Source organism: Canis lupus, chromosome 31 (genome assembly GCF_011100685.1).
Source record: "Canis lupus familiaris isolate Mischka breed German Shepherd chromosome 31, alternate assembly UU_Cfam_GSD_1.0, whole genome shotgun sequence".
Classification (NCBI taxonomy): Eukaryota; Metazoa; Chordata; class Mammalia; order Carnivora; family Canidae; genus Canis; species Canis lupus.
The window spans coordinates 27332091-27358996 of record NC_049252.1 but is presented as its reverse complement, the minus strand read 5'-3'; the positions used below and the strand labels follow the sequence as shown (position 1 = coordinate 27358996).

The 26906-nt window shown below is 46.2% G+C and overlaps 1 protein-coding gene across 2 annotated transcripts in view; it reads right to left on the bottom strand.

The window, feature by feature from the left end:
• The window catches only part of HUNK (hormonally up-regulated Neu-associated kinase), a 105281-nt gene that overhangs the window by 54417 nt on the left and 23958 nt on the right, over positions 1-26906 (bottom strand). For both annotated transcript variants that reach the window (XM_038581349.1, XM_038581350.1), the window contains exon 2: positions 8325-8617. In XM_038581349.1, the coding sequence (XP_038437277.1) occupies positions 8325-8617 (293 nt within the window). The remainder of the gene's footprint in view (positions 1-8324; positions 8618-26906) is intronic.

Sequence of the window (26906 nt, the reverse complement as noted above, 5' to 3'; positions counted from 1 at the left end):
TAATAATAGTGTATCAGTATTGGCCCATCAATTATAACAAATGTACTGCACGATCACAAGGTATTAATAGGGAAAAACAGTATGGAAGGGGGATGGGAAGGCATCCCATGTGGGGACGCTTACAGTTTCAGCACATTTTTCTGTAACCCTAAAACTGCACTAAAAAATAAAGCCTATTAATTCTTTAAAAGTAGCTTTTGGATATTTTCCCATTCCTGGGAGGTGGGTCCTAGGAATGTTACAGCTACAATCAAGTGCCTCATCCCGGATGTTCCCCCCGGAGGGAGCATCCTTACCACCTGAAATTAAGGATGAGTCCCATTCAGCACCATGGGCCACTCAGACCCAGCCCAGCTGTTCGACAATGGTCAAAGAGGCCACGAATATTCCCAAGAGGCCACAAAATTGGGAGACATCTTTCTGGATAATAAAAGAGGGATGAATCTATTCGTAAGGTTTTAGCGTTAGCGTATTACGGCTTATCTTTAAAAGAAAATACTCTGTTATCCAGAACACCTCCCTGCGGTCCATGTGAAAAGCACGGTACTAGCTCCATCCCAGAGAACAAAATATTTGGTTCTGTTAAGTGTCAGATTGGCCACCTAGGAAGGAAGGTTCTGGACAGCTGACTGGTTCGCACTTGATGATGGAGGCAGTGCTCAATTGCACAGTAATGTTCTCTGATCGGATTAATCACTTTGTGGAGGGGAGAGAGAAGTAGGAGGCTCTTCCCACAGTCCTGCAGTGTGAGGAGCTTCTCCTTGTGGCAGGCAAACTGGAAGTTCAGAGTAAACTTATAACTCAGAGGGGAAAAAAAAGGAAAGAAAAAGGCCCCTAGATGTGGAGAAACAGCTTTTTTCCCTTGGCCAAAGGAGCTTCAAAGAGGAGACAGGACAAGCAAGAGAGGGAACTGGCATGCCCTAATATAAGGGGGCATCAGAGGATGGGGTTACCTAGACAGCCCTGGGGTGGGGTGCATGTGTCTTGGGAACTTACTAAAGGAAATTACCATGTGTCTTGGGAACAAAAGAGGGAGCCAAGCCCAGAAGAGGCCTCCCGAGGTGCAGGCACAGACCTTTCTCTGGAAACTGGGCAGTTCTGGGAGAAACGCCCAAGGGTCTCTCATCACAGCGCACTGCAGATCTGACCTTGGGTCTCCAGGTGCACTGTGCTTCGGGAAGAAGGAGACTGGGAGAGGTTGGTGGATGTTTCTCCAGCGACTGAGAGGGCCCACGGGGAAAGCCCTAATTACCAGCCCTTTGTTCTAGTTTATTTCAAAAGAACAAGCTCCAACAGGACTTAACCATTAAAGGTTCACCCACAGGCTCTCAAGCACACCCCTCACACTCCCCCTGCACCCACCCACTCACCCAAACTCTCCTTGTATTTCTTGAATGATGATAATCTCTAAGGTTTGGAGGCTAGCCACCAAGAACTCCAGTCACAGCCCTCCCAGACAGAGGGGTGTGTGTCAGGGAGGACCCCGTTGCCATAACAAACATACTGGGCCCTGGTGCTCAGTGGGGGAGGGGAGGAGAAGCAGCAGCTGGGCCTCTTCCGAGCACAGGCAGCCAGGAGTAGTAGTGGGGAAGTGCGGAGCTGAAGTGTGTGTGTGGCCGTATGTTTGTGCATGTGTGTGTGTATGCACAGGTGCATGCATGGGTACAAAAGTGTGTGCATGCATGTGTGAATGTGGGAGGGCGTGGCATGTGTGTATATATGTGGGGGGACACGTATGGATGACTGTGTGCATAGGTACATGTGTGTATATAGGCGGGCGTGTGTGTGTATGAGTGAGTGGGCATGTGTTCCTGAGTGCGTGTGTATGTGCATGTGTTTCTGAGTGTGTGTATGCATGGATGCATGTGTGTATGTGGGCAGGCGTGGCATGTATGTGTATATGTGGGGGGTGAGCATGTGTGGGTACATGTGTACATGTGTGCATGTGTGTATATAAGGGGGCATGTTTGCGTGCAAGCATGTGTATGTGTGTGCATGTGGGGGGGGTGCGCCATGTATGTGTGCATATAGGCAAGCATGTGCACACATGAACGCACGTGCACACACACCCAAAACACTAGGATGGGAGTAAAGGAAGAGGTTCTCCTTGGCCTCCCCAGGCCTGGCCCAGTCCCGTAGGGAAGGTCAAAAGGTCAGATCCCTAACAAACCTCAGGCCTAGACAAAGGGCCCCTGGAGTGGGTGCCACTTGGGTGGTGACGGAAGATGGAAGGAGGAACTGAGCGCAAGGTGCCGCCAGGGTTGACGGCAGCGGAGAGCGGATGGTGTGACCCATGAAAGAGGGGGGAGGACCTGGGGCAGAGGTGCTGAGCACAGTTCAGGGCAAGACCTGGAGACCAGTGACAAAGACAGACAAGCTCACTGAATGACAAGCTCGTGGCCTAGAACAACTCACTTAAACATCGAGTGCCTGATTCTGGTCTGAAAAACTGCATTCCAAAGAGTGGCCACCTGGCTAGGGCCCTAAGCAGGAGGAAGTAGGAAAATGTGCTCAAGTGTTTGGTGGCCACTGGGAGGCTATCCAGGAGGCTACCTCACCGCTAGCAGAGAAGGGGTGAGAGGCTGGAGCTGGGGATAATAGAGGTGCTAAGACCAAGTGCACTGGAGAGCCCAGGGAAGACTTGAAAGGGTGATTAATTGGGTGATAAGCAAACAGCATCGGGGGCCATTAGCCCTTAAATGAGAGGTCAGAGAGAAGGAGCCCAGGGGGTGGCCAGAGCAAACTCATACAGGATTAGGTCTGGAGAAGTTTGTGCCGGTGGAGATGGATTTTAGCAATAAGCTAAGAATAAAGCATCCAAGAAAAGCACATAACTCCCCAAGGTCATCAGCATTTTGCAGGAAAATGAGAGGGGTTTTTTGGGTTAAGTTTATCTTCAAAAGCACTGTATTAAAAGCAAATGATATTTTTTAATCGCTGATTTACTTGCGATATGGGCATTTTGATAAAACACAAGAACAATTCGTTAAGCATGCACCTGATTTATTTATTCAAAACGAAACCTTTTATTGAGATCCTCCAGCACTCCAGAAACGAACCATTTGTAAAATGAGAGAGCTGCTCAGTCACTAGAAAGATGCCACTCTACCGATTGTGACCTGAAAGTAAACAAATTGGTACTAAGTCAATGCAGGAACTCCCTTGAAATTCCAGGGACAACGTGGAATATTCCAGAATGAACAGGGAACTGGCCACCAGGAAGCTTCCATCCCAGTGCTAACTCTGACACTAGCTGTATTCATTCAACTTCCTTTCTTTCATTCAACAAAGTCTTGCTGTGTGCCTCCTGGGCTCGAGGCTGAGCTAGCTGATGGCCCGTGCAGAAAATAGATAACAAGCAAAGTAAGTCATCGTTCGAAAAGGGTTTGGAAAGCAAAGCCTAGTTTAGAGCGAGGACCTGAAGGATGAGCAAGATGAATACAAGCCCAGGACATCTGTGAGGCCTCGAGCACACAGAACGCTGAGCCTGTTTCCCACGTACAGAATGAATGAGGTGGGATCAGTACTAATGATAGCAAACACGTACTCGGTACTCTCTCAGTTTTGACACTTTACGTGAATTGGCTCCTTCAATCCTCACAAGCACGTGAAGTGGATAATCCATTATCCTTATTGTGTAGGGAGGCACAAGAGCCGGAGGGATTTGCCCAGTGCAGCTTTTAAGTGGTAGAGCCAGCGTCTGGGTGCAGGTGGTCTGGCTGCACAATCAACACGCTGACCACTGGACATCGCGCTCCACAAAGCTGCTGCGTTCGAGCTTGGTGAAATCTCCTATTTCCAATCATATTTGTTAAACCCAACTTAAACACAACACCTTTGATAGATATAACCAGCACCTTCAATACGTACTCTCTCTTAGCAGAAGGCCCTGGGATCCCAACTAGTTCCCGACTGTGAGCAGAGGTTACCCTCTTCTCATCTGCCTCCCCCCGCCCCACTCCAAGAAAACCTAAAAGTTAAAAGAACTTAATAACCTACAAGTGCTTCTTGTCAGGCCCAAGAGAACAAAGAAACATCCCTTCTCTTCCAACTGCATTCCTCTTGAGCAGAGAGGGCCCTTTCCCAATATTGATGAATGAGTAAGGTCATGGCCTTGGGAGCGGCAACGCTGACGTACATCCAAACACAGGCTCGCACTCCCTTTGATCATGTGTCTCTCTGTCCTGGTCCCGCAGGCCCCACGGCTTGTCTCTTCCTGCTTAGGGACAGCGGTATTGTGTTACCCTGTTATGTTTTGTCTGTACAGTTTGATTGGACTTTGTTATTTTGAATGAACAAGATGAATCTCAAATTAGCCTCTTGGTATAATCACACTTTTCGTTGATTGATGTCAAGAGTCAACGCTCCATATACAATGGGCAAATCATCAGGTTTTGGTATCGTGCTGGGTGAGCACGTTTGAGAGAAAAGAAAAAAAAAAAAAGGACTTGCTATATCTTAAATGTGGAGCATCTCAGGCAATCCTAACATGGGGTAATGAAGACACGAGACCGTACTCTCCTTTTGTAAAAGTTAGCCCCAGCCCGGTTACAGCAAAAGACACGACGAAGGCCCTGGCAGGTCCAGTTTAAAATGAGCTTCTCTGCCAGCTAAGGGAGTCTACTATATAGAGCTTTGGGTTCCTTTATTCTTTTTCCACTCACAGTATTTACATGATTTTTCGAGATTTGCTGCCTTTCAATGATATTTCAGTAGTTCTGAGTAGATAATTAAATATTTAGATTTCGTGTCACGGGAAATGAGGGCTTTGCCAACATTAAGTTGATGAGAACATGAGGATATAGTATCGGCCTAATCAGCAACTGCGAATTTAGAGCATCCTCTGACACACATAACCGAAAGCGCTTTAAGTCATTGTCTATGCACAGCCACCCGAATTCATCCTAAGTCCTTTTGGATGATCCAATCTATTTGCTCAGAAATCTTCCCACCAGCGACTCCGGGCCACCTCCGAGATACTGTACTCTCTTACTCATTTGAAAAATCTAACAGCAAGATAATCATGAAATTCATTCCATCTTCACAGCATAGAAGAGAAATCTCCATCATGGAGAGGGTCTACAGTAGAGTATACCAGCTATGAGCTGCGTCACATATGCTAAAAATTGGTGTTAATAGCTTCTGGGAGAATCAAGACATCCAGCTCAAGTCACCCACGAGTCTCTTCTGCGCAAACACTTTCATGTGATGTCTCCACCACCTAAAGCACCTCCTGTCTGTGTGCACTGGCGCCCGTTAACACGAGTTCTAGAGAGAAAAACGAAGAACTCCTCCTAAACAGCACCTATGTCTCCAGTCTCCCCTAACTTTAAAAGATCTGAGCCTCTGCCATTTGGGGCTTATGAATATCTTTCCAAGGACAGAGGGGGAAGTAGAAAGCCGGGGATCAGAGGGAGAAAAGCACACCGTCTTTGCTATCAAAACATTATTAAATTCCTTCCTTTGACATTCTGACAGTAATTGCACTGAGAGGGTTGGAATTTGTTAAAATTACTTTAAAAGGGTTGCTGAGAGTTTCCTGCGGGAGAGACCAGCGAGCCATGCACAGCCCTCACTGGTTTTCCCTTTCTTGTCCTCGGAGGCCTGCGACGCTGGGCACTCATCTGGTTTCTGACAGCACGAAACCCTTGTCACATAACACCCCGTGTGACACCGCCCCCCCCCAGCGAGCCCCACAGAAAGCCCTGCCCCCGCTTCTAGCCTCTGCTGTGACCAGCGGAGTCCGTTATCCTGGCTGATTCATTCGTGAGGTTTCTGCCTTTGTCATCGTAATAAACCAAGATAGAACCAGGCTCACTCACGACCGTCGTTTTCCTAATAATGGCAGAACCGTGACACGGCAGGCTTCAGAAGGGTATTGTTGGAAAGAGCCAAAAATAGTGTTATTCACTTAAAATTTCTGAATGTTCCCTTCCTTGCTGATCTAAACTCAAAGAGTTCCAATGAACCGTGATTTCATGATGACGTGTGTAACTAAAAATATGTCCACGAAGAGACTCTCTCACCTTGGTGAGGAAATGATCCACCTGCAAAGTGCCCCACCAAGGCTGACCCCGGAGCAGCCCCAAGCCAGGGGCCTCCCCGCCATGGGATCCCCTAGGCTCAAGCACCAAGGGGAAGAGCATCCAATCCCATCAGCAGGGAAAGACCCTCTTCACCTCGAAAGCCCATAAATCCTGTTAATGAAAGGCCTAGAGCTGCTTTCTTCATCGGTCAGAATACGAATGGCTTTCAAACACGAGAAGTTGATATTACGTCTACTCTAAAGGTCGAACATCGAGCTGCCATATGACCTGCCAGTTCCACTCCTGAAAGTAGAATGCTGCAAACAAAGAGAGGACACACGTTCACACCGTAACTTGTATGTGAAGGTTCACAGCCGCATTGTTCGTAGTGGCCAAAAACATGCAAACGGCCTGAATGTCTATCAACTGATGAATGGAAAGACAAAATGTGGTCTCCCTACCATGGACTAGGCTTCAGCCATAAAAAGGAGAAGTACTGATAGATGGCACGCCAGGGAAGGGTCTTGAAAACATGATGTTAAGTAAAAGAAGCCTATCATAAAAGACCACACACTGTTCTTTTCCTTTGATAGAAAATGTCCAGAACAGGCAAATCCATGGACAGAGAATAGAGTTAGTGGTTGCCAGGGGCTGGGAGGAAGGGGGAAGAGAGAGTGACTGCTGATGGGTACAGGGCTTCTTCTTTGGAGGGATGAAAATATTCTAAAATCAGATAGTGGCTGCGGTTGCACAGCTTTGTCAATAAGTTAAAAGGGTCTGAACTGTGCGCTTTATGGTGGTGACTTTCAAGGTATATGAATTGCACCTCAACACAAAAAATATTAAACGTACACATGCATGTGTGTGTATATATAGGTGTATACACACACACATGCACACAACACATTTCATGACTTGATCTTGCTTTTTTTAAAGATTTTACTTATTTATTCATGAATGACCACAGAGAGAGAGAGACAGGGAGAGAGAGAGAGAGAGAGGCATAGACACAGGTGGAGGGAGAAGCAGGCTCCCTGCAGGGAGCCCAATGCAAGACTTGATCCCAGGACCCAAAGATCATGACCTGAGCCGAAGGCAGATGCTCAACTACTGAGCCACTCCGGTGCCCTTGATCTTGCTTTTTAAAAATGACAATCTATAAACCATGACCCCTCACTTTTCTCAACAACCCAGAGTAATTATTGATCATAATTTCAAGAAAGAAGGACTATGCATTTATTGGTGAAATCCACATTTCCTTGGGAGGAAAAGGGGGCCACTTTTAAAATATTTTTTCTTTTCCTTTTCATTTTAATACATTTCATTTCATTTTATTTTAATACTAAAAATAGGTATCACCACCAATGGCAACCATCTCTAAGGATGCTATTTCCACTCCCTTTTCTTGTGGAGCTCCTCCTCAGGAAGGAACAGCCTGTTCAAGAAAAAGTTTGATTTTCATAAGGATTGGCATCTGGCTTGGGGGAAACACCCCTGCCTTGCAGGAACAAGTTCACAATTTAAATGGGGATTCAATTCAGTTGAATAAAACAGCTACTGAGCAACTACCGCATATAAAGCAAATACAGCGGAAGCACCATCCCTTAGCACTCGCTGAAAAACCATCTCATGCCATCTTAACATTGAGTCTTCTTTCAGGCTCCTGAGCCCCTGGTCTCATTACGCTTTGCAAATAAGAACAGCAGCCGGGATCCCTGGGTGGCGCAGCGGTTTGGCGCCTGCCTTTGGCTCAGGGCGTGATCCTGGAGACCCAGGATCGAATCCCACATCAGGCTCCTGGTGCATGGAGCCTGCTTCTCCCTCTGCCTGTGTCTCTGCCTCTCTTTCTCTCTCTGTGACTATCATAAATAAATAAAAATTTAAAAAAAAAAAAAAAAAAAAAGAACAGCAGCCAACCAGTAACATGACCCTTATTATGTATACCAAGCAATGTTCCAAGCACTTTTCATATATTAACTGATAGCATTCTCCAAATTAACCCTTACACCAACCATGAGGGAAGTATCATCATCATTCCCGTTTTATAGAAGAAGAGACTGAGGTTCAGAGTGGTTAACTAACTTGCCCAGGGTCACACAACTAGGAAAGGGGAGAGCCAGGAGGCAAACCTAGGCACTCTGGCTTCCGTCACCCACAATGGTGCTGTCAGTTCACAAAAATAAGCACGCAGAGGAATCATAAAGCACGCTGCAACACCTGAGCCTTGCTCAGAGCACACTGAAGCGCTGTGCCGTCGGGATAGTCAGCACAGGGTCATCGGCACGGCATGGCCCTTACCTGTGGACCACCCCAGCCCGGTGCAGGTGCTCCACCGCAGAGATGAGCTGCCTGATGTATCTGCGGGCTTCAGATTCCTCCAGCCGCTTCTTCTCATAGATCTTGTGCATCAGGTTGCCCCCAGGACACAGCTCCATGACCAGGTAATAGCTATTTTCCGTCTCCAAGATATCAAGGAGCTGGGTGATGTTGGGGTGGCGGATCATTTGCTGAATCTGCCCCTCTCGCCGAAGGTTCTTGGTGACATAGGTGTCCTTTTTGGCTCTCTTCTTGTCAATGACTTTTATGGCCACCTGAGAAGACACCAAGAACACGGCTGTTGTCAAGCACTGCAAGCAGAGGGTATTCCCTAACGAATCCCAAGAACTCTAGGAAAATGCGTAGCTACTTCTCTGTCCCAGGAGGAAAAAAAAAAAAAAAAAACCTTACCTAAAATAGCAGCAAGGGGGTAAAAGAGGGAAAAAATGTAACATCAGGAACCAGATCCAATTAATTTTTTTTTCCAGATCCAATTATTAAGCCAGAGAGTGAAATCAAGCAGACTTGAATGGTCATCAGGAAGGCTCAGTGAAGAGTCCGTGTCCAACTTGGTTTTCCACAGCCTGAAATGCCAAGTTCCACTCCAGCCAAGGGCTCCCTCTCAGGCCAAGCCATTATCCATCCAGGGGCTGGGTTCCCTGGGGGCCTCCACTTCTGAAAGAGCTAAATCTGTTCCCATCTTCAGTTCAAGGGCATGGTTGGGGACCTGGGGGATGCAATGCCCTCTCCTTCCACCCTTTCTCTGCCCTGCACCAGGCTCTGTGGCCCCCAGTGTTCTCCTTCCCTTCTCTTGCTGAGTTATGGTATAGGTTAGCTCTTGGCCCTAAATCAGGATCCAGAAGGTTGCTGCTCTAGGTTATAATTTAACTATCCACAGGACACCCCTCCTGGGTCACTGCCCCTACAATCAACATGTCACATGCACAGACCCTCCAGCTTTGTATAAAGATAGGGAAGGGGGGGGGTGAAGATTGTCCTTTCCAGCCAAAACTGCACCCCTTCCCTTCAGTGGCATTCACTTCTCTGCTCACCAGGCCCTAAAACACACCACTGTTATTGCCCGTCTACGGCTTCTCTCCTTTTACTAAATGACCAGCCACCAACATCATGTCAATTCCTTCTTTTTTTTTTTTTTTTACGATTTTATTTATTTATTAATGAGAGACACAGAGAGAGGCAGAGACATAAGCAGAGGGAGAAGCAGTCCCACTGCGGGGAGCCTGATACGGAACTCAATCCCAGGACCCTGGGATCATGCCCTGAGCCCAATGCAGATGCTCAACTACTGAGCCCCAGGCGCCCCTCCTTCACCCATTATAGTGGGGGATTTTCAGATCATTAATCCACAGACATGACTAGGAGGAGATAATCAGCCAATAGACCAGACAAGCTGGGGGCTGGTATGTAGCCCCAGTCAACCTGAGGCTAATGCTGTCTCCCTACAAAAGTTAAAGTGAGACTCTGGCTATAGTTTGGCCTCAACAAGGTTTAAAAACTGTACTCATTCATGACCCAAAAAAAAGAAAAAATATATATACATAAATATATATATACATACACACACGTACACACATGCACACACATACACACCCATAGACATACAGACATCCACGCCCACATATACACACATATAGGCAGGCATGTGTGTGCACACACGTATATGGATATATCCATTGTCTTGCGGGGGTGGGGAGGAGAGATGCTGAAAAGTACAATTAGATTCTGTCTTTGAGTCTATGTTGCAATGTTTTAAAAATTACACCCTTTGGCAACGAAATTCTTAAAAGTCCTATGAACAAACAATAGTTTGAAAGCCCGGCAGTAATACAATCTGCCTTTTGCAACAGAGCACACAACAATTACTAGGATCATTTATTTAGCTCTTCAACTGCCTGTAGTAGGTTATATAATAACGGCCACCCAAAGACTTTCAATAATCCTACTCCCTGGAACATGTGAATGTGGCCTTATTCGGGGGGGAAAAAAAAAAGTGAAGGATTTTTTTTTTTTTTTTTAAAGTGAAGGATTTTGAGATGAGATGAACCGGAACCATCTGAGTGGGCTCCAAATGTCAGCACAAGTGTCTTTATAAAATAGAGGCCGACAGGTGGGGAAGATCTTGCGCAAATATTCAGAGGAGCAGGGTGTGGAAAGGAGATGACCGCGACGGCCCACGAGCCAGGGCGCACTGCAGCCACCAGAGCCATCGGAGGCAGCACGGCCCTATCTACGCCCTGATGTTGGTCCAATGACATTGATTTTGGACTCCGGGCCTCCGGAGATCAAAAAATTTTTAGGAACTGCAAAAGAATCCATTTCTGTTGCCATAAGCCACTGAGCATGTGGTGCTCTGTTACAGCAGCCCCGGGAAACTAGCCCACCAGATGTGCCCCCCGGTCACTGGGGATCTTGGTTCCCAAGTCCTCCTGGTTCTGAGAGCCCCCCAGTGAAGACCCGGAGCCCCCAAGTCACCTCACCATCCCCCCTCTCCCGTTTCCACGCACCACCCCGTTCCCAGGCTTTTTAATTCACCCCCTACCCCTTATCAACTCTGCCTTGATAATACTGAAAATGGAATGCCGTTCTTGATTACAGCAGCTTCATCTGTAACAACCGAAATGGGAAACACTGAGCAAGGAAATTAAGGAAAAAGCAGTCAATGATCAGCAAAGGGAGGCACCTAATTTAATTTGACAGTAATCAGAGATTTGCAGGCAGAGTAAGATCTAACGCTGATTCTATCCAGTTGAGGCTCGGCATGATGATGGGTCTCTAGCAGAAAAGAGAAAGTGCTCGAGTCAGGAGAGTTTTAAAAGGTAAAAATTAAACGTGTGCAGACGCGCTGAAGACCAAATCTAAGGACCCAACTGGATGAGTGTGTTTGGGGAGGGCGAGGACGGGGGTGTCAAGGGAGTAAGGAAGCCTGCATGTCATCCTGAGCACATCGAGAGGAGCAATTTTTCGTGAAAGGTGAATCAGACAACTCCAGCTCTTCAACAGATTCAAGTTGCAAAATCTCCCGAAATCTTACAAAGGAATCCGTTTTCAAAAACTGCCCTTAGGTTTCCAAGAGGAGTCGCCGGGTCTCAGGGTGGTGGTGGAAAATTAGATGAGAGAGAGAGAACAACCTGGCTCCAGGATACCACAGTTGAAACACATTATTCACCAACTTCTCTCATTAATTAAAAAATTGCATTTCTTAAAAAAAAAAAATTGCATTTCTCACAACCTGGCAAGTCCTGCCATCCTCCCCACCTCACCCTACACCACCAAAAGAAAAAAAAGAAAAAAAATGCCTACCAATGATGGGGAAGACCAGCAAATGCAAATAGCTAAACTCCTAAGAAAGGAAAGGAAATCCTCCAAAGCCAAAATAATGAACATATCTAAGATGACTGGGTGGCCCCTATGGGGTGGGGAAATAAAAGAGACAACAGAGGGGCACCTGGGTGGTGCAGCCAGTCAAGCAAGTGTCTGACTCTTGGTTTCGGCTCAGGTCATGATCTCAGGGTCGCAAGACTGAGCCCCACGTCCAGCTCCAAGCTCAGCATGGAGTCCAATGCTTGAGATTCTCTCTCTCTCTCCCTCTGCTCTTGCACTTTCTCTCTAAATTAAATAAATATTTTTTTAGGAAAAAAAATGCAAGAGAGAAGGGGCGATTGCAGGCAAGAAGACCCTGAGGAAGAAGACGAACAGGTGGAGGAGTCCGCTCTGCATGAAAGGGGAGCACCACTCCCTCCAACATAGGAAAGGGGGAGGAACTCAAGCATGTGGATCCCAGTTCATCAGGAGAAAGATGAGTTGCAGAAAGGAATTCATGCTTAATGCCCTGCATTAGGAGAAAAAAAATTCCAACACTGAATCATACTCAGAAGGAGAGATGCACAAAAGCATCTGACCCCGTAGTGGCACGTACTGGTACCTAAGATAATGTGCGTAAGGCACTTAGTACAACGTCTGGCAGATAGTAAGTGCTCCTCAAATTGATGCTCTTAGTATCATTACCATGTTACTTTCACTGAAGCAACCTATGGAGAGGGTGAAAAAGCACTCCAGCTTAGTTCAGCCAAGGAAAAAAAATGTGCATTTCCTTCCCTTGCAGATGAAAAAAGAAGCCAGGACCACATTTCGGCGTCCCAAACTCTCTGGGATGGAGTTGCTTTTAAATCCCAAGGCAGTGGTTTAATATCAGTCTAGTCTCTCATCTTTAAATATTGACTTAGTTGAGACTGTCTACATAAGATCAGAGTTAACAGGATCTAAAAATGCATCCCTTCATCCTCGATCACCCTCCACTGCCTTTAAAATTCATTACTCTCCAACACATCAAGAATTGTAGATGTGTCCAATCTCTAAAATGAAAAGACAGATGTAAAATGGATCTTCCACGTGACTAAAAAAAAGAATGCTGCCCAAAGACCTACTCTTAATATCACAAAAACATACATGCATGTTTGCCCATTCTACAATGTGGGCTGTGTTTTCGAAAGTTCAGGCTTTCTTTTTTTTTTTTTAAGATTTTATTTATTTATTCATGAGAGACACAGAGAGAGGCAGAGAGGCAGAGGGAGAAGCAGCCTCCATGCAGGGAGCCGGATGTGGGACTCGATCCCGGGTCTCCAGGATCACACCCTGGGCCGAAGAGGGCACTAAACCACTGAGCCACCTGGGCTGCCCTCAGGCTTTCTTTATAGCGTTTTTATACCATACTTTAAAATCAGAAAACATGGTCCAAGAGGCCATGACCAACTGAATTTTCTTATTATGTGGAAATTAGCCAAAAAAGGAGCTTTCTTCCAGAATGCTTTGGTTTCTTTTTTTTTTTTTTTTTAAGATTTATTTATTTATTTGAGAAAGAAAGTGTGTGCACACAGGAGTGGGGCAGGGATAGAGAGAAGAGAGGGAGAGAACCCTCAAGTAGACTCCTTGCTGAGCACGCACAGAGCCTGACATGGGGATCGATCCCAGGATCTTGAGATCATGACCTGAGCCGAAATCAAGAGTTGGACCTCTTAACAGACTGAGCACCCCAGGTGCCCCCAGAACGCTTTGGTTTCTTAATGAATAATGTATACTAAACTCAAGTGACTCTTATCTTCTTCAGCAAACATTTATTAAGCACCTAAAATACACCTGACACTCTTCCACATGTCCCAAGTCCACACAAGGAAAGAGAAATGGATCTTCAGGCTCTCTCAGGGGGATAACCCAGGTGCTCTGTAGTGGTTCCAGATTACCATCTGTTATGGACTGACCTGTGTCCTCCTGCTGCAAAATTTGTATATTGAAGCCAACCCCCCAAGTGACTGTATTTGGAGAAAAGGGCCTTTAGGAGGTGATTAAGATTAAATGAGATAAGGGTGGGGCCCTAATCTGATAGGACTGGTGTCCACATATGAGGAGGAAGAGGGGCACCTGGGTGGCTCAGTGATTGAGCATCTGCCTTTGGCTCAGGTCCTGATCCGGGGTCCTGGAATCAAGTTCTGCATCAGGTTCCCCACAGGGAGCCTGGCTCTCCCTCTGCCTATGTCTCTGACTCTCTCTGGGTCTCTCATAAATAAATAAATAAAATCTCTAAAAAAGAAAAAAGAGGGACGCCTGGGTGGCTCAGCGGTTGAGCATCTGCCTTTGGCTCAGGGCATGATCTCGGAGTCCTGGGATCGAGTCCCACATCAGGCTTCTGGCATGGAGCCTGCTTCTCCCTCTGCCTCTGTCTCTGTCTCTCGTGAATAAATAAATATTTTTTAAAAATAAAAGAAAAAAGAGCCAAAGTGGCTATCTCCAGAGGTAATTCATATTAAAAAAGAGAGAGAGAGAGAGATACATAGATTTCTCTCTTTCTCTCTCTCTCTGTTCCTCCCTCCTCCCCCGCTTGGCCCCCTCTGCCTCTGTGCATGCATAGAGGAAAGACCACATGAGGACACAGCAAGAGAATGGCCACCTACAAACAAGAAAAGAGGCCTCACTGGAAACCATCTCTCCTGGCCCCTGATCTTAGGACATCCAGCCTCCAGAGCTGTTAGAAAATAAGTGTCTGTTGCTGAAGCCCCCAGTCTGTGGTCTGTGGTTATGGTCACCCAAGCAGACCACTAGATCATCTAAGCATCATACAATTCTATGGACTCCCTCATCCTGCAGAAGAATGAAAATATAAGAGCCAAGGGCTCGTGTCCCTTCACCCAGGGCTGGAGCCAGACCTCAGTTTCTTTCCTGATCTCACCTGTTTTCCACACTCTGGCACTTGGGCCTGCAGGCTCCAAGCCCTGGAGCCTTGACTCCAGAGCCTGTCCCTGCCACTTGGTGGCCTCTCTTAGCCTTAGTTTCCTTACTTTCAAAAAAAAAAAAAAAAGCAAGGAGGGATAATAGCGCCTACCTCCTAGGGACGTTGGGAGAAATACACGAGGCCACCCAGGAGGGTGTTCAGCACCAGGAGCATTCCTGGAAGCCCTCAGGAAGTGTTCGCTGTCAGGAGCTGCATGTTTTGTGCGAGAAGAATGAGTAGACACGGAGCCAGGAAGCCTGGCTCCCAGGCTTCCATGCCCACTGCTCCCTGTTGTCCTCACGGGCAGGTCTGGGGCCCTCGGACCACCCAGCCAAGGGGTCAGAGCAGACTGTGCTTCTCCCCACAGCTCAGCCTCCTCAAGCTTCTGCCCCAGGCCTCTTCCCTCCTTACAAGACGATGGGCCACCATGCCACCCACTGACCTCTCCTTCCAGCTCCTTCACTTCTGCGACCCGTCTGCTCATGCCTCTTTTCTGAGCTCTGACTGCCTGTGGATGTCTCCACCATCCCCTCTGCACTGCCCGCTCCCCCCACCCCACCTCTGCCTGGAATTCCCTCCCACAGAGCTCTCTTCCCTGGCCAGGTCCCACTCCTTCTGACCTCAGAGGACAGCTTACTTCTCCACCCCAGGCTGCCTCAGGTCACCCACACTTCCCCAGCTGTCACACCCGCCACATACACTTATCAGTCTGGGACACCTTCACTTAAAACCTCCGAGAAGGCAGCAGTATGGTGGCTTCTTGGTCACCTCTGCTCCTGCCTTGGGTAGGTCTAACCACTCAAGCCCTCCCCATCCTCAGCTACAAGACAGGCAGACCAAAATCCTTCCCTTGGACCATTAGTTGCAAAATGGGATGCTTCCCACTTTTTAGTTTCCCACTAAGTTGTGGTTCATACATGCCTTGACGTGTTTCAGCTCGTGTGTGATTATGATGCAGAGACACAGACTCTCCCTCTTGGAGAAATGTCACCTTCTGTGAGAGGCTTCCCAGACCCGCCTAATTCCAGCTGCTCCCATGTCCTCTGCCCCCACCATGCCACTCCCAATCCCTTATGCCATCCTGTGTTTTTTTTTTTTTTAAGATTTTTTTTTTTTTTTATGAGAGACACACAGAGAGAGGCAGAGACATAGGCAGAGGGAAAAGCAGGCTCCCTGTGGGAAGCCTGATGTGGGACTTGATCCCAAGACCCTGGGATCATGCCCTAAGCCAAAGGCAGATGCTCAACCACTGAGCCACCCAGGTGTCCCTCCGCCCTGTGTTTTGCTGTCCTTCCCTCCCAGCACAACATTCTCCCACCTCCAGACCCCCTTTGCAGACTCCAGGATCGGCCGGCTGGGCCCCTCTCACCTTTCTCCAGAACCCTCTTCTAGAACCCCCTTCATGGCCCTAGCCCCACTGTCACTTCAAATGGTGGCTTGCCCTTGCGTGCCCAGTGCCTGGCACAGCCTCAGAGACAGAGATGCTCAATAAACATGTACCAGACCCATGACACAGCCGATGCATGTGCCAGTTAAGGAAAGGAGGAGGGAAGGGGGTAGGACGGATGGCTACCGCCATCACCTATATGCCCTGGGAATGCCACTTCAGCCTGGACAGAAGCCATACAACCTAGGCTAAATGCTGACAAAAGCAGATCAGAGGACCCTGAACAAAGTGTACCTCTGGTGGCCCTCTCTGGGTGAGTCAGAGAGAGAAAGAAATTTGGGATTGCTGCCAAGCTAAAGGCAGTGGGCTGATGTCCCCTGCTCATCACACGTGAACTGGAACCATCCGCCATCCTCCTGCATAAAGCCATCTCTTGCTTCCTAAGCATCTGGCTGAGTATGGGAGAAGTCACCAGGGTGAAGAGCCCTGGAGAAGCGCCATGACTGGTGCTAAAGCATGTGTCTGGGACCCTGACATTCCAGCACAGAAGAACTGTCACTCTTCCGCAGCCACTCCCTTGTGCCACCTTAAGTCCCTGTCACCATGACACCTGACTCTGGACTGTCCATCTGCTGGGTAGCCTTTCTTCCTCCCAAACTTGTCTGATCCCATCTGTCATCTTCTTGAGAACTGACGGGGGTTGGGGGGGTCACAAAAGCTCTCCAAAAACAAGAACCAACCCCCATTTCTCCCAGAGGAAGAGTCAAAGTGCTCACGGTGCCCACAGGTCCCCATCATGCAGCCAGCTCGCCCCCTGACTCCATCTCGCTCTGGTCTCCCTCTCATTCCCTCAGGTCACCACCCAGTGCCTCCTTACTGTTCCTCAGATGTGACAGGTATATTCCCACCTGGGGGCGGGAGCCACAGACTTACTCCCTCACCTCCGAGACTTTGCTGAAATGTCACTTCTCAGAGGGGCTTCCCGGATCCACCTGTTTACAGCCACAGCCGCCTGGCACTTAATACAACCCCCTTACTCCAACCTGTTCTCCCCACTTAGTGCCAGTCACTTCTTAAAGCCTACACAGCTCACTGAGTGAGGGTACAACCTGCCTGACCCTCGGATGCTCTGGAAGGGAAGGCACAGTCCTCTGTCTCCTTCACTGATGTGCTCTCAGCATCCAGAACAGTCTCTGGCACATATACAGCACTCTAGGATTTCTCGAATGATGAATGAATGATGAATGAATGAATGAATGAATGAATGAATGAATGAATGAATGAATAGCAGTATAGTTGGAAGAAAAAGATTCTATTAACTGTATCAGAATCTGTTATAGGCTCAATTGTGTCTCCCTGTCCAATTCACATGTTGGAGACCTAACCCTTCATGTGACTATATGGAGACCAGGCCTTTAAAGAGGTAATTACACATAAACCAGAAAACAGGGGTGTCCCCTCATCCAATAGGACAGGTATCCTTACAAGGAGAGGAAGAGACACCAGGGGTTCACGAGCACAGAGAAAAAGCAGCAGCCATCTGCAAGCCAAGCAGAGAGGCCTCTGGAGAACCCACACCTGCTGACACCTTGATCTTGGAACTCCAGCCTCCAAAGCTATAAGAAGATAAATGTCTGTGGCTTAAGGCAACTGGCTGTGGCACTTTGTCGTGGTGGCTCTAGCAGACGAATGCAGAACCTTTTCAAAAGTGTTTAGTAATAGTAGCCTAGAATACTAAATCTCATTCTAACAATAAGGTCTGGGTGACCATGCAGGGACGAAATGCATGGGGCAGGGGTGAGCTGGAGGGACTGTCCCTACAGCCGTGAAGAAAATGACAAGAGCCCAGGGGCTCTGAGGCTCCAGGCTCCAGCCTGAGCCTGAGATGATGCAAAAGGGCTGGAAACGGTGGTGATTAGCATGACCCAGTGGGGAATTCTGAAAATAAACTGGTTTCACGCCTTCTTCCCAAGAAACGATATGTGTAGATGCATCCGAGTGGAACGTGCGCCTGTGTGCCGGATACTTATTTAACAGAAAGCAGAAAATATCCTGTGCTGGCTTTATAATTAATTTCAAGGTTGCTCCAACTCACAGAGACGATGCTAGACAGCAAGCACACATCGCTGTCTTTTATAGGGGTCCATTAATTGCTGCTATTTCTGCAGCGGAGCGCGACAGCTTCTGACCCCTGGCTCCCTGCCGGCCACCCTCCCGCTGCTGCACGCTAAAATCTGTGTTCTTGTAAATGAGGGGAAAAAAGTTTCTTTCCCCAATTTAAACAACAGAGCTCATTAGGGCTGATTTGGCAACGATAGCAGAACCCAGCGCTGGGGAAAGGCAAAGAGCTCAACTCTGGTTGAAGGAAAAAAAAGTCGGCTCGAGAGGCACGCCTCTCCCCTGGAGATCTGGAACCACTGTCACTGGGATTCTCTGTGCCCAGACTCCGGCTCCGGTTCAGAAAGCAAATCAACGTCCTGACACCCTAGAAACGTCCTGCTGGTGGGAAACCAGAAAGTGGTTCTGGCAAGGAAGGAAAAATGCAAACTGGAGAATTTGCAGATGGCAAGGTGCACCGGTGGGGCTGCACATAAAGGCAATAGCAATGCAACTGGAATCCTTTATCGAGGCCTGTCTCCTTAGAATATGCACGCCTCGTTGTCATCAAAATGCTATTTATTATCTGCAGGATAAAAGTAATCCCAAATTCCAGTGCGCAGACTTCTCCACAATTCGGGAATCTTAAGGGGAGGTGAAGTATGAATTAAAACAGGGAGTGCCAAAATCATTTCTCTTTGGTTCTGGAAAAGAGCCAAAGGCCCAGCTTGGCCACAGATGACAAGTTTTTGTTGTTGTTTTTACACTGCGTAGAATTAGGCATGTTATTCCCCACCATGCTTGGCTCCTGAAGCGCCAAATATATTGAATCCATAAATACGTAGGTTAAAAAACTCAGTGTCCAGTTGTCTCATATACCCCTCAACTCTGATCCCTCAGCAACCCCTTCTTGCTCCATTTCTCTTTCACTTTGGCCCCGTTTTTCATTACCCAGAATATCACTTGGTGACAAGGGACAGGAAGCCTCGAATTACATCACCTGAAAGCAAAAAAATTGATGAATCCAAAACAAAATGCATTGGTTAGGCATGACTTCCCCTGGCCATCCATGACTGTCAAACTGCTGAGAAGAGCAGCTTCCCCGCTGGCCACGTGGACAGCCGAAACCCCAACCCTCCCTGGCCAGCCTCACAGAATCATAATTGTCACCATTCTCTGTGCTCTTGCCATGGAGGCCACCATCATCCCCACCTGGTGCCTGGGCAGCTGACTCTTTTCCCCCCCTCCCCTCCTGGCAACCAGTCACCAGAAGGTTCCTTCCTTGCCGTGTCTATTGTCCTGGCCAGCCTTCTTAGGGATTCCCTGCACTCCTTCAGGTCTTCCCCCACTTCTCCTGTCTTCACATTGAGGCATTAGACATTTTCCTTCTAAGGATGGTTATGATCATCCTTTAAAATAAACTCGATTCTGGGACACCTGGGTGGATCAGCGGTTGGGCAGCTGCCTTTGGCTCAGGGCATGATCCTGGGATCTGGGATTGAGTCCTGCATCAGGGTCCATGCCAGGATCCTGCTTCTCCTTCTGCCTATGTCTCTGCCTCTCTCTCTGTGTCTCTCATGAATGAATAAATAAATCTTTTAAAAAATTAATAAAATAAACTTGATTCTTTAATGAGAAATTTAAAAATCCTCCTTGATCTGGCAACCAGCCCCCCTTACCTCCTCCTCTGCTTTTTTTTTTTTTTTTTTTTTTGGTGGGGGATATTTTATTCTGAATAGCTTCCAGCTTACCAACTTTCAGTGACCCAGCTCCCAGATGCTTTTGGTCAGATATTTTCACATAATAGTCACAGTGAAACATATGGTCCTTAGGGTCTTAGTTGTTCTTTTTTATGATGTCTTTTGATAAGACACTTACCATCAAATAAACCACTATTAAGTATGTTCACATTTGTTGTGTGGCCATCACCACCCTCCATTTCCAGAACACTCTTTTTTTTAAGATTTTATTTATTTATTCATGAGAGACACAGAGAGAGAGTTAGAGACACAGGCAGTGGGAGAAGCGGGCTCCCTATGGGGAGTCTGATGTGGAACTCGATCCCAGGACCCCAGAATCATGACCTGAGCCAAAGACAGACATTTAACCACTGAGCCACCCAGGTGTCCCTAGAACACTTTTCATCTTGCAAAACTGAAGTGTCTGTCAGTCTCTTCAACAAATGGTGCTGAGAAGACTGGACAGCTACATGCCAAAGAATGAAACTAGACCACTTAACTACACTGTACACAAAAATAAACTCAAAATGGACTAAGGACCTAAATGTGAGACCTAAAAACCGTAAGAGTCCTAGAAGAGAGCACAGGCAGTAATTTCTCTGACCTCAGCCATAGCAACATTTTTCTAGATAGGTCTCCTGCGGCAAAGGAAACCAAAGCAAAAATAAACTATTAGGACTATATCAAAATACAATCTTCCGCACAGCAAGGAAATAACCAGCAAAACTGAAAGACTTCTCCATACTGAATGGGAGAAGATATTTGCAAACGACATACCCGATAAAGGGTTAGTATCCCAAGTACAGAAAGAACCGATGCAACTCAATGCCAGGAAAAACAACAACAACAACAACAAAAAAAACAAATAAAGACAAATAATCCAATTAGAATATGGGCAGAAGACATGAACAGACATTTCTCCAAAGAAGACATCTGGATGGCCAGCAGATACATGAGAAGATGCTCAACATTACTCATCATCAGGGCAACGCAAATCAAAACCACAATGAGATAGCACCACACACCTGTCAGAATGGCTAAAATCAAAAAAACAAGAAACAACAAGTGTTGGTGAGGATGTGGAGAAAAAGGAACCTATGTACAGTGTTGGTGGAAATGCAAACTGGTAGCAGCCACTATGGAAAACAGTATGGAGGGTCCTCAAAAAGTTAAAAACAGAGCTGCCACATGATCCAGCAATTCCACGAAAACACTAATTCAAAAGGATGTATGCACCCTGTTTATTGCAGTGTTATTTACAGTAGCCAATTATGGGAAGCAGCCCAAATGTCTCTTGATAGATGAATGGATAAAGAAGATGTGATGTTATTACATATGTGAATGTTATTCAGCCATAAAAAAAAATGAAATCTTGCCATTTGCAAAGACCTGGATGAATGTAGGGAGTGTAATGTTAAGTGGAATAAGTCAGTCAGAGAAAGACAAATACCATATGATCTTACTCATATGGAATTTAAGAAACCAAACAAACGAACAAAGAGAAAAAAAGAGACAAACCAAAAAACAGACTCTTCACTGTAGAGAACAAAGTGATCTTGGGAATTATTGTGATTGTTAATGAGATATTTTACATTTTTTTTTTCATACTTTCTGAAGTCTGACATGTATTTCACACTTAGAGCACATCTCAGTTTGGACCAGGTACGTTTGCAGGGTTCAATAGCCACACGGGGCGAGGGGCCGGTGTGTTGGACAGCACTGTCCTGGCTCCATGGGTCTGACCAAGTCACTTACCCTCTGAGTCCCGGACACGAAAAAGTCTGAATGAATGAATGAATGAATGAATGAATGAATGAAGAAATGCCCCATTGTCTCATCTACAAACTGCATAGGAGATTACCCATCACACAAATTTGTAGTGAGGATGAAATCACACCTTTTTAAATTTGTTTAGTTTCAATTCAATTAGCCAACAGAGTGTATCATTAGTTTCAGATGTAGAGTTCAATAATTCATCAGTCGCGTAGAACACCCAGTGCTCATCCCATCACATACCCTCCTTCAGTGCCCGTCACCCAGTTACCCCATCCCCTCACCCAGCTCCCCTCCAGCGACCCTCAGTTTGGTTCCCAGAGTTAAGAGTCTCTCATGGTTTGTCTCCCTATTACTTCACACCTTCTAGAATAAACGCAAGGTAGGAGTCCCAGAACTGAGAAATCCTGGACCAGAAAAAAGCCAAACCCAGGAACCCTCAGATTGTTCATCTTGAGGGGGGTAATCACGAGGCCAGGGGACATTACGTAAAGTGCTCGGTACACAGTAACCATTCATTAGCTGTAGTTACAACTGAACAAACACAGTGACAACACAGCGGGAGAGGGTATGATTGATCTCTGCAGATAGTGCTAATGGGGGCAAAAAGGAAAGGCAGTGCGGAGGGGGGAGAGGGGGCTATGGCCCGGAACCCTGGAGGGGTGGGCTGTTCCAGGTGGAAGAGCGTGGGGGAGGGCAAAGACCCGGGGTGGGGCTGGGGGGGGAGAGGCGGCTCCAGGAAGGGGGAGTGGAAATACTAGCTGTGCATTAGCTGAGCACAGAAATCCTTATCGGGCCTCCCTCTCCTGCCCCCGGGACTGCTGGTGACCCTTTCTCACATGAGGTCCTCAATAAACGTCCGCAGATGGCCTCCCCGGGCCACCAGCGCGCCAGGCTGCCCACCCCTCCGCCTAAATCACCCACTAAATGTCAGGGCCGGCCCCAGAGCCGGTGCTCATCAGAAAGAGAAAGCTAGGTCTTTTTTTCGGCCCTGCTCTGATTTATACGTGTACATTGATGATGTCAAGTCTGTATGAAAGCAGAATTTGTGTTCCTGCAACGACACCATAAATCCTCCCGGCCTCCCTTCCGCTCACTGGGAATACTGAATGCTCTGCTTCCACTGACAGCAGATAACGGCCCTTAGGAAGGGCAAGGAATTCACAAGCAGATAACAAGGGGACTCGGTGGGAGGTGTGTGCGTGTTTGCACACACGTGTGCACAGGCTGGGGCCTGCAGGGAGAAGGCCTGCCAGCAGAGCTCTCGAGGTCCTGATTCTTTTTTTTTCTTTCTTTCTTTAAATACAGACTGTTCTTTCCATCATTTTTAATAAGTATCTCCCCGTGTGTTCATTTGCAAAAAGGCTGTCGAAACAACCACTTAAACTACAGGAATTTATTTTCTCACAGTGCTGGAGGCTGGAAGTCTGAGATTCAAGGGTCACCAGGGTCGGTCTCCTCTGAGGCCTTGCTCCTCGGCTTCTACATGGCTGTCTTGTACCTGCGCATGACATGGTCTTCCCTCTGCCCCCGTGTGTGTCCTAGTTTCCCCTTAGGAGGACACCAGGCAGACTGGGGGGAGGGCCCATCCTAATGACCTCATTTAAAAGTAATTACCTCTTTAAAGACCCTACACCAAATAGAGCCACATTCTGAGCTCCTGGGGGGTGAGGACTTCAACAGATGAAATTTGGGGAGGAGATGACTGAGCCCGGAACATCCACCAAAACTTCTCACAAATTTTAGTATTTTTTGGTTTAAGCTCAGGTCATGATCTCAGGGTTGTGGGACTGAGCCCCAGTCAGGTTCCATGCTCGGCACAGAAACTGCTTGAGATTCTCCCTCTCCCTCTGCCCCTCCTGCTCATGCTTGTTTGCTCTTTCTCTAAAATAGGTAAATAAATCTTTAAAAAAATAAAATAAAAAATAAGACCTAAAAAATAGAAAGAAAGAAAGAAAGAAAGAAAGAAAGAAAGAAAGAAAGAAAGAAAGAAAGAAAGAAAGAAAGAAAGAAAGAAAAGAAAGAAAGAAAACAATGGGATCCCTGGGTGGCGCAGCCATTTAGCACCTGCCTAAACTGCCTAACGAGTTAGGGATCGAGTCCCACGTCAGGCTCCCTGCATGGAGCCTGCTTCTCCTTCTGCCCGTGTCTCTGCCTTTCTCTCTCTCTCTCTCTGTGTCTATCATGAATAAATAAATAAAATTAAAAAAAAAAAAAAGAAGGAAAGGAAACAATTAATCTAGAAGATACTCACCAATGCTCCCAAGTGAGAGGCAATGTGATTTGAGTCAACTCAGTTCCAATAATCACAGTGCTTCGATTTCCTTTTATCTGTCACCTGTCTTCTCTCCTGATGAGTTTCAATATACATACTACTCTAAGTCATTAACTTTTCTAAATAAGTGTATATTTTACATCTTAACTTTGAACATCCCCTTGCTGCTTATCTCTAGAAAAGGAGGCCACCATCTTTTTATTTGCATTTGCAATGGTGGGTTTTTTGTTTTTGTTTTTTTTTTCCTCCTTTTCTTTGCTTTTCTTTTTTGGCTGCTTTTAGTGATAATGTGAAGTTTGGGAAACATCAGATATATATGCTTTCTACTCTTTAGCATTTGTCCATTTAAGGTTTAGCCAAAAACAAAGCAAAAGCAATCAGAGACAGAAAGGAACAGCAAAAGTAGAACCAAAAAGATTTCCTGAAGCAGATCCATGTCAAAAATCTGCCAGAATTTCAATCTTCGACCATAAAAAAAAATAAAATAAAATAAAATAAAAATCCTTTGTACTGAATAGTCATGACTTGAATACTTGACTAGAGGACTGTGATTAATTGCTTAGCTTATAGGAATGAGGGGACCCGAGATGGTGCTAGGCAAAAACAGAACTGGTTTTTGGCTCCATCCTCCTTAAAGAGGGCTTCAAGCCTCTTGTAGTAACTCCAAGTATCAACTGAGAGAGTCACACCCAGCCCCAAAGGGGCTGTACTTTCTGCTGCTATTGAGTTTCCTTAAATGGTGTCATGACTTAATTGCATTCATCCCATTAGATACAATTCAAGTGTGTTTTAGAAAGAGTTTACTTAAAACCTTTCTCTTATTTTCTCTAAAACCCCTTTCATTTGTGAATCGCCATTTTTCTTAGTCAATCCCACTGAAAATGTCACCATTTAAGAAAAGATTGGGGGTTATGTTTTGTTTCCATTAATAAGACGGGGTTAACTGTATTTAATAGAGGTGTTGGGACTTGCCCAGGGTGACACAGTGTTAGCAATTCCCGGACTGGGACAATCATTCTGATTTTATCCAGGACACCAATGCTCAGAATTCCTTTTCTTTTCTTTTTAAGATTTTATTTATTTATTCATGAAAGACACACACAGAGAGGCAGAGACATAGGCAGAGGGAGAAGCAGGCTCCCCACAGAGAGCCTAATTGGGACTTGATCCCAGGACCCTGGGATCATGACCTGAGCTGAAGGCAGATGCTCAACCACTGAGCCACCCAGGTGCCCCAATGCTCAGAATTCTTGTAAAATATACACACGTTATTCATCATTAAGTCAACTGCCTGCTATAAATGTTATTTAGGGAGGGGGGGAAGAATAAATCTATTTGGAGAAGAATTAAAATTATTTTCAATTTAACATTATTTTTAGTACCTCCCAAACATTTTTTCTATTCCGATGGCAAAAAAAAAAAGTAACTAATGAAACAATATAAAATATATACACACAGCAACATGAATATTTATACAGTCAAATCCAATAAAAGAATCATTTCAAGAGAGCAGACTATACCGACTTCAAAAGGATGTTTCCCACTTAGAAGTATGTGATCGCTAACTCTGAAAATACATTTTAAATTCTGAGATATCTTTTCTTATTTTTCACAGTCGGGTTCCTGTGATTGGGGATATTATTCTGTTTGTGATTTCCTGTGCTTCTGGGTCCCCACTGCAAATTTGGGTCAAGTGCCAGTTATCTACTTCTTCCATCAAAATTAATCAAGCTTTGTTATGTCAAAATCAGGCTGGAAAGGTTTTAATAGTGCCTTTTATAGGAGACAAGATATACTGGTTGCAAAGCTCACCTCTCCTCCTCCAACAAAAACAAAACAAACAAAAAGCTAGACACTTTGATTATTACCATAGCTTTCTAAAATAGATCAATAGTGATAATCTCATTATACTGAACACATTTTTCTCATTATATAAAGAAAAGATTAGCTAATAGTAGGAATAATATTAAAAATCCATGTTGTAATTAGGTCTGGGTCTCCAAGGTCCAGATCAATCAATCAATCAAGATAGACAACTGTCTGAATAACTTAAGCTAAATAAATAATCAAACCCACTGGAGATCCATTTAGTGATCTAAACTACATAGTTCAGTTATCTATAAGCATAAAATTAATGAGCTATTTGGACAATTGCCGTTTCTCTGTCAAATGCATAGTGTGAAAACAAGTAAGAAGGCACGCGTATGGATCGCAGTCCCCAAGCCATATAAATCTCAGTTTGGGACTAGTCCCATTTAGTAAGCACTTGACAAGCAAGACTCTGCAAGACATATTACGTACACTGTCCCTTGAAACTCCCACAACCCTATGAAGAGGATCCTATTGTTTTTCCTTCATACAGGAGGGAAAACTCTTGGTTTGCACAGATTAAGAAATCTGCACATAAGTTGCCCAGCTGGGTCATCGTACAGCCTGGATTTGACTCCCAACCCACAGCAAAGCTGCTTTTGCCCTGTAGAGGGGCCATGTGATCTGGTTTGGGGCCCGAGCTGGGCCACCCAGGGGGCGGTTGATTAAAGTAAACAGCTCAATCAGGAAATTCTATGTAACCAAGAGAAACAAAAACTTATCTTACTCTCCACATTGATCACTAGAAAAGCATAATTCCCAAATCTCTACATCATTTCACTGCCTCATGAGACGTGCTTGGCGTCACGGAAGTAGTTCAATCACGTCGATGATTAGAACTCGGTTAACAGAGGAAGCAATAGCGCAAGTGGAGTGTAAACAGAAAAGTGAGCTACAAGTTTAAACATTAGTTAAATGCAGATGTGACTGATGTTAGGTCCTTATCTCTGAGATCTCAAAAGCTCCTACCAAGAGGGCCTAACAATCCCTCCCGACCAGAAGAGCAGGATTGACCACTGCCCATCCCCCAGGGCCAGAGGGTCACTCTTGCCAGCAGCCTGAAGCCTCCACGGAGAGGAGCAGCTGGCACAGCATCAACAGCAGACCCAGGATTGTGTCCCCAGGGACGGGAGGGAAACAG